The sequence below is a fragment of the Calypte anna genome, chromosome 3 (assembly GCF_003957555.1).
Source record: "Calypte anna isolate BGI_N300 chromosome 3, bCalAnn1_v1.p, whole genome shotgun sequence".
Lineage (NCBI taxonomy): Eukaryota > Metazoa > Chordata > Aves > Apodiformes > Trochilidae > Calypte > Calypte anna.
Genome location: NC_044246.1, coordinates 81,481,208 through 81,496,764, shown reverse-complemented (window position 1 = coordinate 81,496,764; position 15,557 = coordinate 81,481,208). Strand labels below are relative to the sequence as shown.

The following is a 15,557-nucleotide window of genomic DNA, read 5'->3' as shown; positions in this document are numbered from 1 at the left end:
AAAAGAAGACATAAATGATGAAAGAAATACTGTTACTGTGTGGTTTGTCATTACAAATGTAGGTCTTTAATCACAAAATATTTGAGCAGCCATGATCAGTGCTCTTGAGAATGACTGCCTGGGAGAGAGATGCTGAAAAGAAGAGGTACTATTAATTCAACAAGAAAGGTTTTACCCATGCCAGAGTTCCAACTGCTGGTAAGATAATTGCAGTAGTGCTGTGCTGATTTGCACCAGCTGAAGGTCTTTGGTCTATGTTGTTTGAAAAATACAAGTTAAAATACAAGTAAAATACAAATTACAGTAAAAATACAAGTAAAAATACAAATTAAGTTGTTTGAAAAATACAGAACTGTGAACTGTGGTACAAATTTAGCCTCAGTTCCTTCCATGTGCATGCAAAGAGTCTTCTGAACTAATCAAATTTAACCTGTTAAATAATATAAACTCCAAACTGTTCGATTGGCTAAAACCAGCAATGCAAGATGCCAAGCCTGCAAAACTGCCCTGGAAATACTATACAAAGTGATTACATTTAAAGTTGTGTTTAGAGTACTTAATTACAGGAGGGGGGTGGGGGAAGACTGTAAGGACTTTGGTAATGATTTGTGGTTTAACTGACACTTCAATCCCATATTCTAGCTAGTGTTAGGAAACACAGGGGGAGATCATGGAGAAAATGTTACCCAAGTCTAGAAAGTGTTTAGTGGTCTGGGAAATGGTCCAGACTGGATATTCAAAGCAAAATATAACACATCCCTTGAAAGTCTCAGAAGTATTCCAGTTCCCCAGTAAGTATTACTATGTACTGAAAATGTAGCACAGACATAGACATAGGTCATTCTTATCCAAAACTGGACTCATTTGATGAATAAATAAATAAAAATAAATTTGATGAATAAATAAATAAATAAAAATTTTTAAAAAGAAGTTCTCAATTTTGAGGTGGAGTTATTGTATAAGTCAGATGTTAAGATCATTACATGCCATTCTTTCTGCCATTTGCTGCTCACAAATGAACTAATTATAATATCCTCTGTGTGAAGGAGCCTGGACATTTTTTTCCAGGTTATATACCCAGAAAACATGTAAGAAATGCTTCATACCTTAGACAAGGGTTCCACAGGTATGAGAAGTACTTTGGAATATGCACCAACCAAGTAGGAATAAGGCCAGATAGAAACCAGTCCTTCTTCCTTCCCCAGATTAAACCTCAATATATATTTTAATTGGGAAAAAAATGCAGTTTACCAGCTGAACTAAAATACAAACCTTAGCCTGCTCAAAATACACAGACTGAAACTTTCCCACAACCCTCATCTCATCAGTCAGCCTCACTGCATGATTTTTTTGAGAAATGGACTCTGATGTACTGTTGGTGTCAAAATCAGTAAAATCAGACTCTGGGTCTGAGTCTTCCTCAAAGGGAGGAAGAAAACCCTCAGAATCAAAACTATCACTTAAATTGAAATGATCTAATATGATTTTTGAATTGGTATGATCTGATATGATCCTTTCTTATTTAACTTGGGGTTCAGTCATGGTAGTGGTGGAATTTCTGATTTTTGAAGATGACACTTAGAAGAACTATATAGAGGATTGGTTTTTACTGCTTAAATGGTGCATAACCCACAACTAAGAATGTATGTTTGTGTATGTTTTGGATTGCATATGTATATAGAAAAATGTAAGTATCTTTTATATTTTCAAATGTATTTCTGGTTTCAGTTTCTCCTTTCTTGAGTGAGATATGGGAGATAGGAAGAAAACAACTTATATCATCTACTTCTAAAAAACTAGGAACTTTTTCAAGGATAACAAAATCTTGCATGTGTTGCACTAAATACTAATACTCTACTAGCTTTCAATGTACAATAGTGTGCTTGCTGTCTCTATTTTACTGAAGTTTTCGGTTCTAAAACTAGTATTTGTCTTCTGCAAATTAAACATCTAAAAATGAGCTATCTCTGTCTAAGCTATCCAGCTTCATCTCCATATGTATTGAATGAAGAGAAATGGGCACTGCAGTGGGGTAAAAGTCCTGTCTTTTCCTAAAACAGAACCATGGAACCATGCAGACTGGATGCGAACTCTGGAGCTCATCTAGTCCAGTTCCAATCTCAAAACCAAGTCGCTCAGAGATTAATCCAGTCTGCTTTTGAAAATCGCCTGTTCCAGTGTTTGATCGACCTTGTGGTAGAAAATTTTCTCCTTTCATGCAATCAGAATTTCTGCTCCAGCTGTGCTCCAACTTGCATCTCTTGCATTTTATTTTATGCCAGCTCTCCCTCATAAGGTAGTTACAGACAGCACTAAGGTCTCCCCTGAGCCTTTGCTGCTGAGGGATGAACAAACCCAGTTCATGCAGCTTCTGGCTGTGCACCCTGTGTGCTGGCCTGCTGCCCACTTTAGGGGCCCTCACTCCAGCCTGTCCATGTTTTTGGGGTACTGAGTAGATTAAAACTGGGTGCACTACTCCAGATACAGACTCCCAAGGGCTGAATAGAGGCAAAGAAACTCTTTAGCTACACTTTTGCTAATACCATTCAGTTGGTGCTCTTTGCTGCAGGGGCACACTCCTGACATCTTCACCATGCTGTCCACCAGAATGCCCTGGTCCTTTTCTGCCAAGGTGTTTTTCAGGAGGATTGACCCTTAGCCTTTATTATTGCAGAGAGATATTCCCTATGCACATTTTCCTTAGCTGCACCTCAGGAGGTTCCTGTCAGCCAATTTCTGTAGCCTGCCCAGGTCCCTCTGAACAGCAGCCTGTTCTCCTGCATTTTGACTGCTTCCTCCCGTCTGGTATTGCCCATGAAGAGGCTGAGTTTGTCCAGTCACTAGTGAAGGATCAGCCTTGCTGAGATCAGGATGTGCAACACCTTTTGCCTCTGCCTTGTCCATGAAGCTAGTCATCACATCAGAGAAACCCTTCATGTGATCAGCAATGGCTTGCCAGAGGATTTGATGCATAATGTGCCCAGGGGCTGAGGTGAATCTGACTGACCCCAGTCATCCTGCATGTCCTTCCTGAAAGTGGGTGTGATGTTTGCCTTTTTTTAATCATCAGGAAGCCTCCCTGGCTATAGTGGCCTTTCAAACATGATGGCTCTTTTGCAATGATGTCAGTCAGCTCCCTTAGCACCCTCAGATGTATCTGAACTGGTCCCATGGGTTGCCTGTGCTCGGTTTTCTTAAAGAGTCCCTGATCCTGCCTTTCTCTCCTGCTGGGATGGTGTTGTTCCCGCAGACTCTCCTGACAGCTTTCAGAGGCACAATTAAAACTAAGGGGCAAACAAAAGAGATGGATTACCTCAGCCTGTCCCATGCCTGTTGTCACTCAGCCCATTGCTCCATTGTGCAGAGAGCCCACATTCACATTAATCTTCTCCCCACTGAACATATTTCTCTTCAGTAAATCTAAAGACAGATCAGGATGATTAGCTCAGTCTTCACTTATTTTCAAAAGCCTAGAAAACAATGACTTCAATACTACTTCAAATTCAGATAAATCTTTTTTTTTTTTTGTGATTGTGGCTGCTACCAGCCCACACTGGGCCAGTGGCATGTTTGCACTGGTTGACAGCTAACTTCAGCAGCCTGGCACGGTAGGGCCACCACATTGCACAAGGAGCAAGGGCTTTGATCAAGCTTCAGAATCAGGGGGTTTCAGGCTTAGATTATTTGTTGTGTTCTGGCTTGTATTCTGGTTTTAATTACTTGAAGAGTGATTCATGGCAGAGAAACACATCTCCATGATTAGCCTGGTCTCAAGTGGTTACTTAGCTTGTGATGATGTGGATCACCAGAAATCTTCCAGCTCTTTGGAGGTTCCTGCTGGTGTACAGAGGCATATGAGCTTGGTTTAAACATCATGTACAGCAGCTTTATAGGGTCTAACTTTTGACATGCAATACTATTAAGTCAAATAAAGATGTCAAAGATTATTTTTGTTGTCTGAGCTAGCACTAAAAGAAGGTGGCAGAGAAGATGCCTGTAAAGTATCCAAAAGCACTTACAGGAAGAGGCATTCTACTCAAAGATGTCATTCTGCTGTCATGCTGCAAAAGTTTTCTTTTTGGGGCAGTTTTAGTCACAGTAGGCACACTGTAAAGGCAGATGTTGCCTTTATGGGTTTTTCCAGTGCTTGCAATGTTTGGCTTTTGGATGGCTGATTTAACTCAGGTTTTATACACAAGGTTAAGCAAAAATCAAAACAGGTGACTTAGCCTGAACAGAGCAAAACAGGGCAGGAAAGAAGCATTTTCTATCCTAAAACCTCTGAAGAGAATGCTGTAGATAATATTTGGTAGGTGCTGTGCAGGGTGTCATGATACAAGCGAGTAGAATGAGAAGTGGTATTTTTGAGGAAATAAAAATAAAATAGTGAAAAAGAAGAAATGCTGTATCTCTATTAACCTCTGCCACTGCAGTCCTTCCTTTAATACCCATTGTAATAACTATTCCAGGAAATTTTTTGCATGCCAGGAGAGATATTTCCATGGAGCATGCAACATGCCAAGGGCTTGTGTGGTTTCCAGCAAGGGCAAGGGATGGATTCCCTTTAATGCCTTTTGAATCCAGTTCAATTCAAAGCCTACATTTAACCCAAGACTACAGTTGAGAAAGACCTTCCTGAGCTTAAAGGCCCAGACCTGTTACAGCAGGCAGTGCCAGGTTAGGGAGGCAAATATGACTTTATAGATCTTCAGGCTGCTGTAAAGCTGCTATTATAAATTAATCTTGGCTACCTGTGAGCTCCGTGAGTGCATCTGGTAGCAAGGGGGGAACACAGCATCACTACTGCACCCTCTAGCTGGAGGAGGGAAGTTGTCTTGCAGCTACTATTGCTGCTGTGAATTACTCAGTGTTTTCCCTCTATGGAGAACCATCAGGAGAGCAAAACCTGATGGGTTTCTGGCTCTTTTGCACCGCTGCAGTGGCAAAAAGTAGTGAGAGGAGACCTGAGAATAAAGCTGTACAGCTCATTTCATTTAGCAAGAGATGAGAATAAAGCTGTACAGCTCATTTAATTTAGCAAGAGAATGTATTTTTTCCTGTTTCTGAGCTGTACAGCAAATGGGAAAACATTCAGTTGGCTTTGATTATACAATGTGTTAAAATGTAACTAAGTACTCAACATGCATTAATTACCAACAGATTTCTGAAGATTAAATAATAACATGGGAGATGGGCATCTCTTATAAATTGGATAATCCTCAATAAGTTTGTTTCTTGCAATCATTCTGTAATTATTTTATGCTAAGTATATTTAGACTTGGCAGCATAAATCATAAAATACCAAATTATCATTCAAAACAATATTTTAAAACTAAGCTATATAAGTTAGTTCCTACAGAAATATGTCTTTAATAATCAACTACTATTTTTAAAAAAAGCAATTAGAATTTTATTAAATCTAAATTAAAAGCTTGCATGAAAAAAAATTAAAAATAGATATTGAAACCTAAGAATTAACATTCTTCAGTGTTTGCTCCTATTACAATGCACACTTAAGAATTAGGTAATTTTTTCCAGGTGGACAAAAGCAAGAAATGTTTAAATTTGTAGGTAGTTTCAGATTTTAAAGTAAACAAGCTATTTAAATGGAAGGACATGGATTGCCCTGTTGTACCCATATGGGAACATTTAATTTTGAACTCATCATAAAAATAAGGCAATTTAACATTTTTGAGCAGCTTTGTGCCATTTGAAGGGAGATTTTCTTTTTATTTCAGGACACTGAACTTGGTTTTTCCAACATGCAGATTCTGGGTCAATGGGAAGCACAGGGAAGCAGAAGCAAGGATGCAGTGGGCAGGTGTTCATTTTTCAAGATCAGTTAAAGTAAAAAAATCTGTAGAGACCTCAGGATATGAGGGCATAAAGTATAGAGAGTGCACTCAGCTACTGGAGTAACACTGAGCTTGATGGAACTGGTTAAGCCTACAACCATGGTTTGCTCTCATTGCTATAATGGAAGGAGAAAAATCCCATTTCTTTGCTAGTGCTAAGCCAGTTCTTGGTCAGTACTTCCAAATGGGGCTACTATGAGGTTTTCTTATGGTGCCACATAATATGTTTATACATTGAAATCTGTGCTTGGCATTTCTTCTATGGTACCCACAGGGCAGAAGCAGAACTAGACACTGAAGCAGAGAGACTCCTGCAGAGAAAGCAGCAGGAAAGCACAGTGTATGAATTCTTTCTGGTATTGCACATCAGAGATGTGTAATAGATTGAACTGCAGTTGCAGGCTCTCCCTTTTCAGCTGAGATGTTCAATAGTTGATACTTTCACATGCTGGTATCTATCAGGATAACAAAATAGCTATTATGACAGTCATGATTTTACTGACTTGCAGTCACTGCTAAGTATTTGTCAGGCTTTCTGGGAAATGTTACCATCTTTAATATATATTCCAAGAGCACAAAAGTCTCTCAGATGTCCATTGTTCTCAAAGGATTGCCTTTGGGAACCCAAGGGATGCTTGCTTGCTTTTTTGTGGAAGGAAGATAATTAACTTGAGAAGAGAAACAAGCTCATTGGAGCAGGGTATACTTGAAGCATTTCCGACAGTTTGGGGCATGTTTTCTCAAATACAAATTTTCTTCTCAGCTGCAGGAGTGGGTCATTCACCTATTTACTCCTAATGAAAGGAATGAAGTGACTGGAACAGGTTTTTCTTTCTCTCGAAGGCTGACATAGCAAAACAGCTTAAGCTGGTGTCCTGTCATCATCTCTGTGACTCAGTTACCTCTCTAGAAGTCCAAGACAGGACAGTGGTCTAGCAGCACTAGAAGTCAGGTTGTATAGACAAACACAAAAGGTGTCATTTGATCTTCCATATCCATCATCTATCAGCATATCCTCCCCAGCTCTCTGTGTGAGCCTACTTGAAAATGGCTGTAAATGTATGTGGCTTATATGTCAGTCATCTCGAGGAGCTATTTTTTGGTTTAGTTAGAATAGAGGCACTGAGCTATTACAGCATATGGGAAGCAGCAAGTAGAAATGCCTGGAAAGAGCAGGGTGTCCATAATGTGGGAATTTGCTGTCATGCTAGGAAGTGGGGTAGGCTGGCTGAGAGTGGCTGTCTGGCAGATGGATAGGCTGTGTTCTGTGGAAGAGACCTCTTGGTAGTTTGAAATACTGCCATAGCCACAAGGACTTGTGTGCAGAACTTAAATGGAAAGACACCCTGATGGTCTGAACTGAAGGGCTTCTCCTTTGCTGGGGGAACACTTGGTTTCCTTTCTGGTCCTGTTGAAGTGTACTGCAGAAACTGCTAAGTATTTGTTAGCATAGAAAAGACTTGTATAACATTGTCCATAATGCTTTTCATTGCCTGTCTGAGCTGCAGCAATGGATAGATTTGATATTTAAATCCTTCTTTTGTCTAAATAGAGGAATAATCACTTTCTTCTTCACAGAGGACTTGCTTTCTAAGAAAGGATTTGTAAAAAGTGGCTTTCAGTCTTCTTGCTGGCTTCAGAAGACTATTACAGTTACTAAATACAGATGTCCCAAGTAAAATATCTGCCTGACTAGAATCAGCTTATTAAGTTTAAGGATACATTTGATCCTTCCCTTCTACCTTTCTAAGCCTTTGATATGTGCTTCAGATAAAGATTTAAAACCCTTATTGGAAAAAAGTCCTGCTGACTGTAACATTCATGAGATGAGGTAAATGCTCTGTTCTTGTTCCCCAGTCTGTGGAAACTCAAAGCCCACAGTATTGGATCAAGTTGTCCTTATGGCAGAGCAATTGGGCAGCCTTTGAGGAGTATGTTTAAGGACCTCCAAAACCAACTTATTCTCCCTCTTTTCTAGATGTTTGTAGCCTCCAATGACTACAAAAGGGTCTAGACAACCAGCTTAGTCAGAGGTGTCTCCTCTACTTAAAGCTGTGTAAGCAACATCCCACTACAGGAACCTGTTGATCTTCAAAGTCTCAGCCTGAATATGCCTCCTGTCTATCTCTATTTGTTCTCTTTGTCCCTCTGCCCACTCCCCTGAGTGGTGGTAAAGGTCTCAATCTCTATGATTGCTCCTCACTAGCTGGAAATAGCTCTTCCCTGAAAGCCTCTTCTCACTTTCTCTCTAATGGATTAGCAACAAAATATGCAACAGGAGCCCAAACACTACAGCCAGGAAAAGAGTGGACTTGGTAGGAAGGTCTGTGTTGATTCTCTTGCTGGAATGTTTTATTCCAGGAGTCTTAGCAAAAATCTCAAGTATTTATTCTTAAGAAGACAATGTTTCTTAAGTTCAATAGCTTACATTTTTCTGTAGTACTGATCTATATAATCTAACCCAAAACAAGGACCAGAATTGAAAAAGTGGTGAAAGAGAGGAAAGGTCTATGTAGTTCATTATCATTATGATGCTGAAAGATTTTGATTTCAGATATACGAGGCAAATCTATGTTACATATAAGGAATTTTAAGTGCTGCTTTCTAAAAGGAAATACTCATTTATATATTTCTCAGGCTCACTTTAAGTTCGGCAAACATTGATTTCTTTTAAATTGCCTTTTGTGTGGTAAATATAATGAACATTTCTTAAACCTTTTACATACCCTATGATAAATGCCAGAGGAGGTGAAAAGAATGGAGATCCGTAGGATGCAGATCAGGTGTTTTAGTTTTAACAGCGTGTTTATAAGGATTGAGCAAAATGCACTTGTTTGCCCTTTCTCATCATCTTGCTGGCACAGGTGACAGGTGAACATGAGCTACTTTCCCTGGTTTTGTGAGCTTCTGAGTTGCTGAGTTTTGTTGTTCATAACCTGTAACACGAGAGGACTGTGAGAGAAGGGGACAGCCATTTCAATCTCTCTTCAGCTTTTTACCCAGGGTGGATATGTCAGCATGACAAAGGCTATCTAATATCAGAACTTCTGAATTATTAAGAGCTTTTTAAGGAGCTTGAATTATTAATCTTGTTCATTTATTTGTTTAAAGAATGATGAAATAAAAAAATGTGGCATGAAAGCAGTGACTTTTTTTTTTTTCCATAGTTTTCCTACTGTAGGTTTGGTTCTGCTTCCTGGTTTCTGTTTTTAAGTGTGTATTTGCACTTCATTCACAGAATTTGACGTGGTTTGAAATGCTCTTGCTGACATGAAAACAGTTGTGATTTGAAAAGCAGAACAGTGTTGAAACAGATAATACAAAAAGCAGTTGAACTTATTAATATGGCTCAGAAACAGGATAGTAGTAAAAGATGCAATTTCCCATCTGTAAATGGAAAATCTATGAAATGAAGGGCTGGGAATCTCTCCTGATTGCATTGACAGACCATGCAAATAGCAGGATACACTTATAGAGACTGATTTAAAGAATCTAAAGATCCAGAGTCAGTCCCAGTTGAGACTCTGTATGAAGTTTGGTTGTACACGGGACTGCTGGAGATGTAATGAAGTAGCTAAATGCTCCTTCGGAAGCTGTCTTTTTTTGGGAGCCTGTTATGTTTCTGCGACCAGAGGCAAAAGAGGAGGTGCAAGAGCCTTACCATCCCACTTCCCCTTGCCTTGCATCTTACTGGAATTGTTTTTTATTAGGTTTGTAATAGAGTCTGCTCAGTGTTAGGATTCCTTTTCTAATTACTCTTCCTTAAGTATTTTGCTGGGAGACTCCTGTGCAAGGCATTCAGCTCTCTCCTCTTCCCCCTCCATGAACTTCCCTGGTCAAACACTGCTCTGCATGACTCAGTGCATTTCTGGCCAAGTGTGTCTAAATGTACATTTTCTTGCCAAGCAGTGATGTCTCCTTCCTTAGTTGGAAGCATATTTTTTTCTTTAAGTTGTTAAATAAAAGGAAGCTTTCCAGAGCCCCTCACTTCTTTCACATCCCCAAAACATAAATTTATCACCAGCTGAAGGGAAACTTTTTTCTGAGAGCCACGTGTTAGAATATTGGCACCATCTCCTTGCCTGGGCCACCCAAGAAGCCTGGCTGCCTGGAGGTGTTTCCATTGTCATGCTCCACACTATCAGCCACACTGCACTCAGCTCCTTGAAGCCCCTTCCAAGCTCAACATGTGATCCAGGACCTGTGTTTATGGCATTGATCCATTAACTGCATCCTCTCCTTTCTCCCCTTCAGAAATGAGATGGCTTTTCTTTCAAAGAGTTGATATATGTGGTAGATGAGTGTTCCTGCTCAGACATAGCTGCTCTGTGCTATCTGCAGATATATACTTCAGAGGTGTTAGAACAGCTCAGGAGGAGCTGTTCTCCAGGCAGGAGAAGGCCAATCTGAAGCTAGCCCTTAAATGAGTGTATGGAAAGCAAAGGCAGAGAATCTCTTTTCTCTCCACATGACATCTGTAAAGAAATACTCAGCTGTGGCATGTTGAAGAAATATTTATTTCAGCACTGTGACCCATATTGAGCTTGCTTGGCAAGGTTTTGTTAGTAGGGGGGCTACAGGGGTGGCTTTTGTGAAAAGCTGCTAGCCGCTTCCCCTATGCCAAGGCCAAACCCATCAGTGACTGTGGTAGCCCCTCTGGGATAACATATTTAAGAAGGAGAAAAAGTTGTTGCACAACAGCAGTTGCAGCTGGAGAGAGGATGAGAATATGTGAAAGGAACAACTTCTGCAGACACCGAGGTCGGTGAAGAAGGAGGGGGAGGAAGGTTCTTCATGTGCCAGAGCAGAGATTCCCCTGCAGCCCCTGGTGAAGACCATGATGAGGCAGGCTCTGACCTCGCAGCACATGGAGGTCCACAGTGGAGCAGATATCCACCTGCAGCCCATGGAGCACCCCACAATGGAGGAGGTGAATGCCCAAAGGAGGCTGTGACCATGTGAGAAGCCTGCACTGGGGCAGGCTCCTGGCAGGACCTGTGGACCCATGGAAAGAGAAGACCCATGCTGGAGCAGGTTTGCTGGCACAGAACTTGTGACCCCATGTGGGACCCATGCTGGAGCAATCTGTTCCTGAAGGGCTGCACCCCATGGGAAGGACCCACGGTGGAGCAGTTCATAAAAAACTGCTGGCTATGGGAAGAACTCCCCTTGGAGAAGTTCATGGAGGACTGTCTGCAGGGGGTGGGATTTCAGGCTGGAGCAGGGGAAGAGTGTGCAGAGTCCTCCCCTTTAGGAAGAAGGAGGAGCAGAGACAGTGTGCTGGGAACTAGTTGCAGCCCTGATTTTCTGTCCCCCAGGACCGTGGGTGTGGAGGTAGGGAAATTCAGGAGTGCATTTAAGCCTGTGAAGAAGGGAGGGGTGGCAGGAAGGTGTTTTAAAATCTGCTTTTTATTTCCCATTATCCTACTCCTTTTTGATTGGTCTTAAATTAACTAGTTTCCCCAAGTCAAGACTGTTTTGCTTGTGATGGTAACTGCTGACTAATCTTCATGTCTTTAACTTGACCCATGAACCTTTATTCTGAATTCTCACCCTTGTCCAGCTGAGCGGGGCAGTGATAGAGTGACTTTGGTGGCCTCCAGGCAGGGTCAGCCCATCACAAAACCATATTATTTTCAAGATGGAAAGAATAGTCAAGTGGCAAGGACCTTACAAAAGCTCAGATGTTTTCTCCAACTGCTGATAAGTTTTTCACCCCTTGGAAACCCCTTTTCTCTGCACAACCAGAGCAGAAGCTGGGCTGAAGGCAGCTGAAGCCATGGGAAGAAGAATTAATCAGAATTCAGAGCTCTTCCAGAAAGAGCTATCCCTTCTTCACCTGGATTATGGTGCACAGACACTTAACATGGGCACACCTGCACTGAGGTGGTAAAGGAAAAGCAAGCTCCCACTGCTTACCTCTCTCCAAGAGTTCCTGGAGGAATTGGAAGGTGCTGGTAAAGCTGTTAGGAAACTGGAGTTTTGACTCAGAAGAAAAAAAATTGAGAACTTTAATGTTATTGTCATCTGAAATTAGAGTGTAAAGACAAAATATTAAAAAGTGCCAAAGAAAGAAATTGTACTTGGAAAAAATGATGTGGAGGAAAGAGCTTTTTGACATTTATGATTAAAATGAAGCATTTCAGTATTGTGAAAAGAAATAGTATATTAAAATGTCAACTTACAGCTGAAACCATTTGTTTCAAACTGTATATTCAAACAAAAAGTGTTTTGTAAGGGCAAATCAAAGCTAAAAATCTTTTTGAGACATAAACATTTTCTAAATTCTCAGGAAATCAGATTTTCTGAGAAAATAACTATCTGGAAATGACTCAGCTGCCTCCTGTATTCTGAACTGCATGGTGCCAGGGTTACAAGCAGAGCAAATGGCCCCTGTGTTGCTCATTACTTTGGCCGTGCATGAGGGAAACTCCTGGGTTTGAGCTTCCTTCCCACCTGCCCCTGTCCAGAGACCAAGGCTGCTTCCTTCCCTCCTGATAGGGTGGTAAGGATGCTGCACATATGTCTGCTTCCTGGACACGTTCTGCCCAATTGGGCTGGGGTAACCAAGCATTTTTAATAGTGAGTTTCTTTCCAACATGTCTGTCACGGTTTAACACTGGCCTGGCAATTAACCCGAGTAGCAGATGCTCTCTATTAATCTCTCTCTCCTCCCTGATAAAGAAAGGAGAGAGAATAAGGGAGAGAGACTTATGGGTTGGAAACTAAGCTACACAACTTTAATGAAACAGTAATGATAAATAGGAAAAATTACTAAATATATACAAATATACAGGAAAATTGATACCACGTTCCTCCCCCCTCTCCCCCCAATAACTCTCACGTCACCACCGAGGCTGCAGGGCAGCCCTGGGAAAGTCCAGGCTGGACTCCTGGAGTCGGCAGCAGTCGGGAACTGGAGGCAGGAACACACAGATATGGGCTGGCACGGATCAGGACCACAGGCATGGGAACGGACGGAATCCTCCCAGGATGCCGGGTGAAGGAAGGGAAGCAGGAAAGGCAGGAAGGGCAGGCAGCCGGGAGCTGGAAGCAGGAAATCTGGCTTGGCCCTTGTGATCCCTGAAATTTATGATGTATATGGGATGGAATACTCTGTTTGGTCAATTCTGGCATCTGTCTTGTCTGTTCCTCCCCGAAGCAGGGCTGCAGGTGGGATCTCTTTCTTCCTTCTGGAGGGTAAAAGTTTTCCTCAGAGCTGAGCAGTGTCCTTGGCTCTGCACACCAGTCTCTAGCAGTAACAATAAACATCAAGTGTTATCAGTCCTAGAAGCAGACACTGTCTGAGAAACTTGCTGTTAATTTCAGCAAGTGCAACTACTTACAAGAGACTTAGCTGAAAGCAAAAGTACAAGACAGAAAATCACCTTTATCCTGGCCCAAACCAGGACAATGGCTCATTCTGACAAACTGGAGTGACTACGTGTGCTGTAGGGATGGCGGGTATGGTTCTGCCCTCTGTCACCAGCTGCTTACCAGAGTGCTTTTCAGATAAAACCCTTGGTTTTACCTCATAGAATTAGAGAATCATTTTGATTTAGGAACACTAAACTATGTTCCTAAGAACCATTTTAAATGTCTTTTACATTTTAAATGATGGTGACTTGACCACCTCCCTGGGCAGCCTGTTCCAGTGCATGACAACCCTTTCGGTAAAGAAATTTTTCTTAATATCCAAACTAAATCTCCCCTGGCACAGCTTGGAGCCATTTCTTCTTTAATCACTTGTTCTATCACTTTTTACAGATGATTATACCACCTTCTGTGGCTTTATCTTGCTGCTGTTTGTGTGTCCAGTATTGGTTAGAAACCCTTTGCACATCCTTTACTTCTACATGTGAGCTTACAGAACGGAAAATATGAAGCCTCCCATTGAATTTTCACCCCTTGCAGACAATCAGGCTCAGATCTGCTGAAGTTATGGGATTTAAAAGGCTTTTAAGACCAAATGAGGCTCAAAGCTTAGCACTGTGAAAATCTAGCTAAGCATAAATCATTGAAACTGAAAGTAAATGCATTTTTTCAACAGTAAGGGACAAATGTTGCGAAAGCACATAGTTAAAAATAATTAAGCTGTTAAATTTACAGGGAAAACATGTTGATTTGTTCTTTTCAGTGAAGTTACGTTGCATTGTACCCATTAATTAAGATACACACAGTTAAAACCAAGAGATTAATAAAGGATCACTGCCATAAATATAAATAAATTAATAATTTTTTTTAAAAATTACAATAAAATTTTTAAAGTTTTAAATAAATTTAATTTTTTATTATTTAGTTAAATTTATCAATAAAAATAAAATTCTGTTTATTGCATCAGTCCCCCCAAAATGAATTATTCCATCATATTTATTGTTCATTTAGCTTTAGCATTATGTTCACAGCTTCATGAAAATTGCCCAGCCAGGTTTATTTTCTGAATGAAATGCAGCAGTACAAGTGACACACGTTTGAGGCAATACAAAATATTTCAAATCTTCTTTCAAAACCTTCTGCCTGCAGTGTCCACTTTTGCCTAAATATGCTTAATGTTGTTTTGTTTTAGAGGTATCTATTTTTCTGCATCTTTGGTGTGCTGCACAAAATTTTTAGCCCAACGTTTGATGGATATCAGAGGAAACACAGCTTGAATCATACCATCTTTCTTTGTGTTAGGAGGTGTCTCATTTTAAGCTGGGATCAGCCTCTTCTGCTTCCCTTCTCTCACTCTCATTTTCTGTCCATCTTTGTTTCTTTCCTGCCCCTTCATCCTATTTTCTTCTGATGCTCTGTGAGTATTTTATTTATGCAAAATTTAACCTCAGAACCTCTGTTTTTTTCCCCAACCTGGGTTGGTATGGGGGAGATAAAGCTGGAAGATTTAGATCTGTAGTTTTAGGTGTGTGGCTGAGTTGGATAAAGTTTTTCCTAGGTTTTTTGCTGGAAAAATGAGTCGGGTTTTCTTTGGACTGCCTCATACTTCTTGCGGCAAATATTTGCTGCTGGGACATGGGGCAGGCTGATTGTTTTGAACCACTAACTAAAACCAGGGGGCAGATATTTGGATTTTGTTGTGATGCCCCCAGCAAGGAAATCTTTCTACCCAGGGTTTCTCTCAGGGCAGCTTGTTGCAGCCTGGGCAAAGGCGACAGCGGTGCCGAGCCAATCATGAGTAGGTCAGTGCCCTCTTTGTCAGGGCACCACTGTGTTGGGATGTAAATATTGTCATCTACTGCCTTCAGAAGATCTTTAAACCTCGTGTCCTGATGAGGCAAAGGACTCCTGGTAATAACTCTGTTTTTCACTAGGGACCAGGGAGGCACTTTGCTTATACATGCCATTGCTTGGATGCTTGAAGAGTGAGGTTGGTTATTTGCTGGTGTCGATGGCCATGTCTCATGACAACATGGTTTTCTGGCTTCAGTCAAGTCTTCAAAATCGTTCAGATTCTCCTGAAAGTCCAAAAGTGGCTGATACGTGGACTCAGATGGTGTACTTTTCCTTGATGACTTTGGAGGTTCAAGGTGGACCAACTCTCTGTCTGCAAACTTGGAAACTAAATAGAGTATAGAATAAATCAGATCAGCTTCTGCGGGAATGGAATTTTCAAGAAAAATAACATGGTTAATATCAAAACAGCTTCATGCAATAATAAAGACAGCCTTCTTAGTGCTTCTAAAGGTACAAATAAATATAAATCGT

General features: G+C 40.9%; 1 protein-coding gene across 1 annotated transcript in view; it reads right to left on the bottom strand.

The window, feature by feature from the left end:
• The window catches only part of LOC103529913 (hormonally up-regulated neu tumor-associated kinase homolog A), a 76,728-nt gene that overhangs the window by 38,165 nt on the left and 23,006 nt on the right, over nt 1-15,557 (bottom strand). Inside the window, exon 9 of the mRNA XM_030447564.1 lies at nt 14,959-15,411. Within this exon, the coding sequence (XP_030303424.1) occupies nt 14,959-15,411 (453 nt within the window). The remainder of the gene's footprint in view (nt 1-14,958; nt 15,412-15,557) is intronic.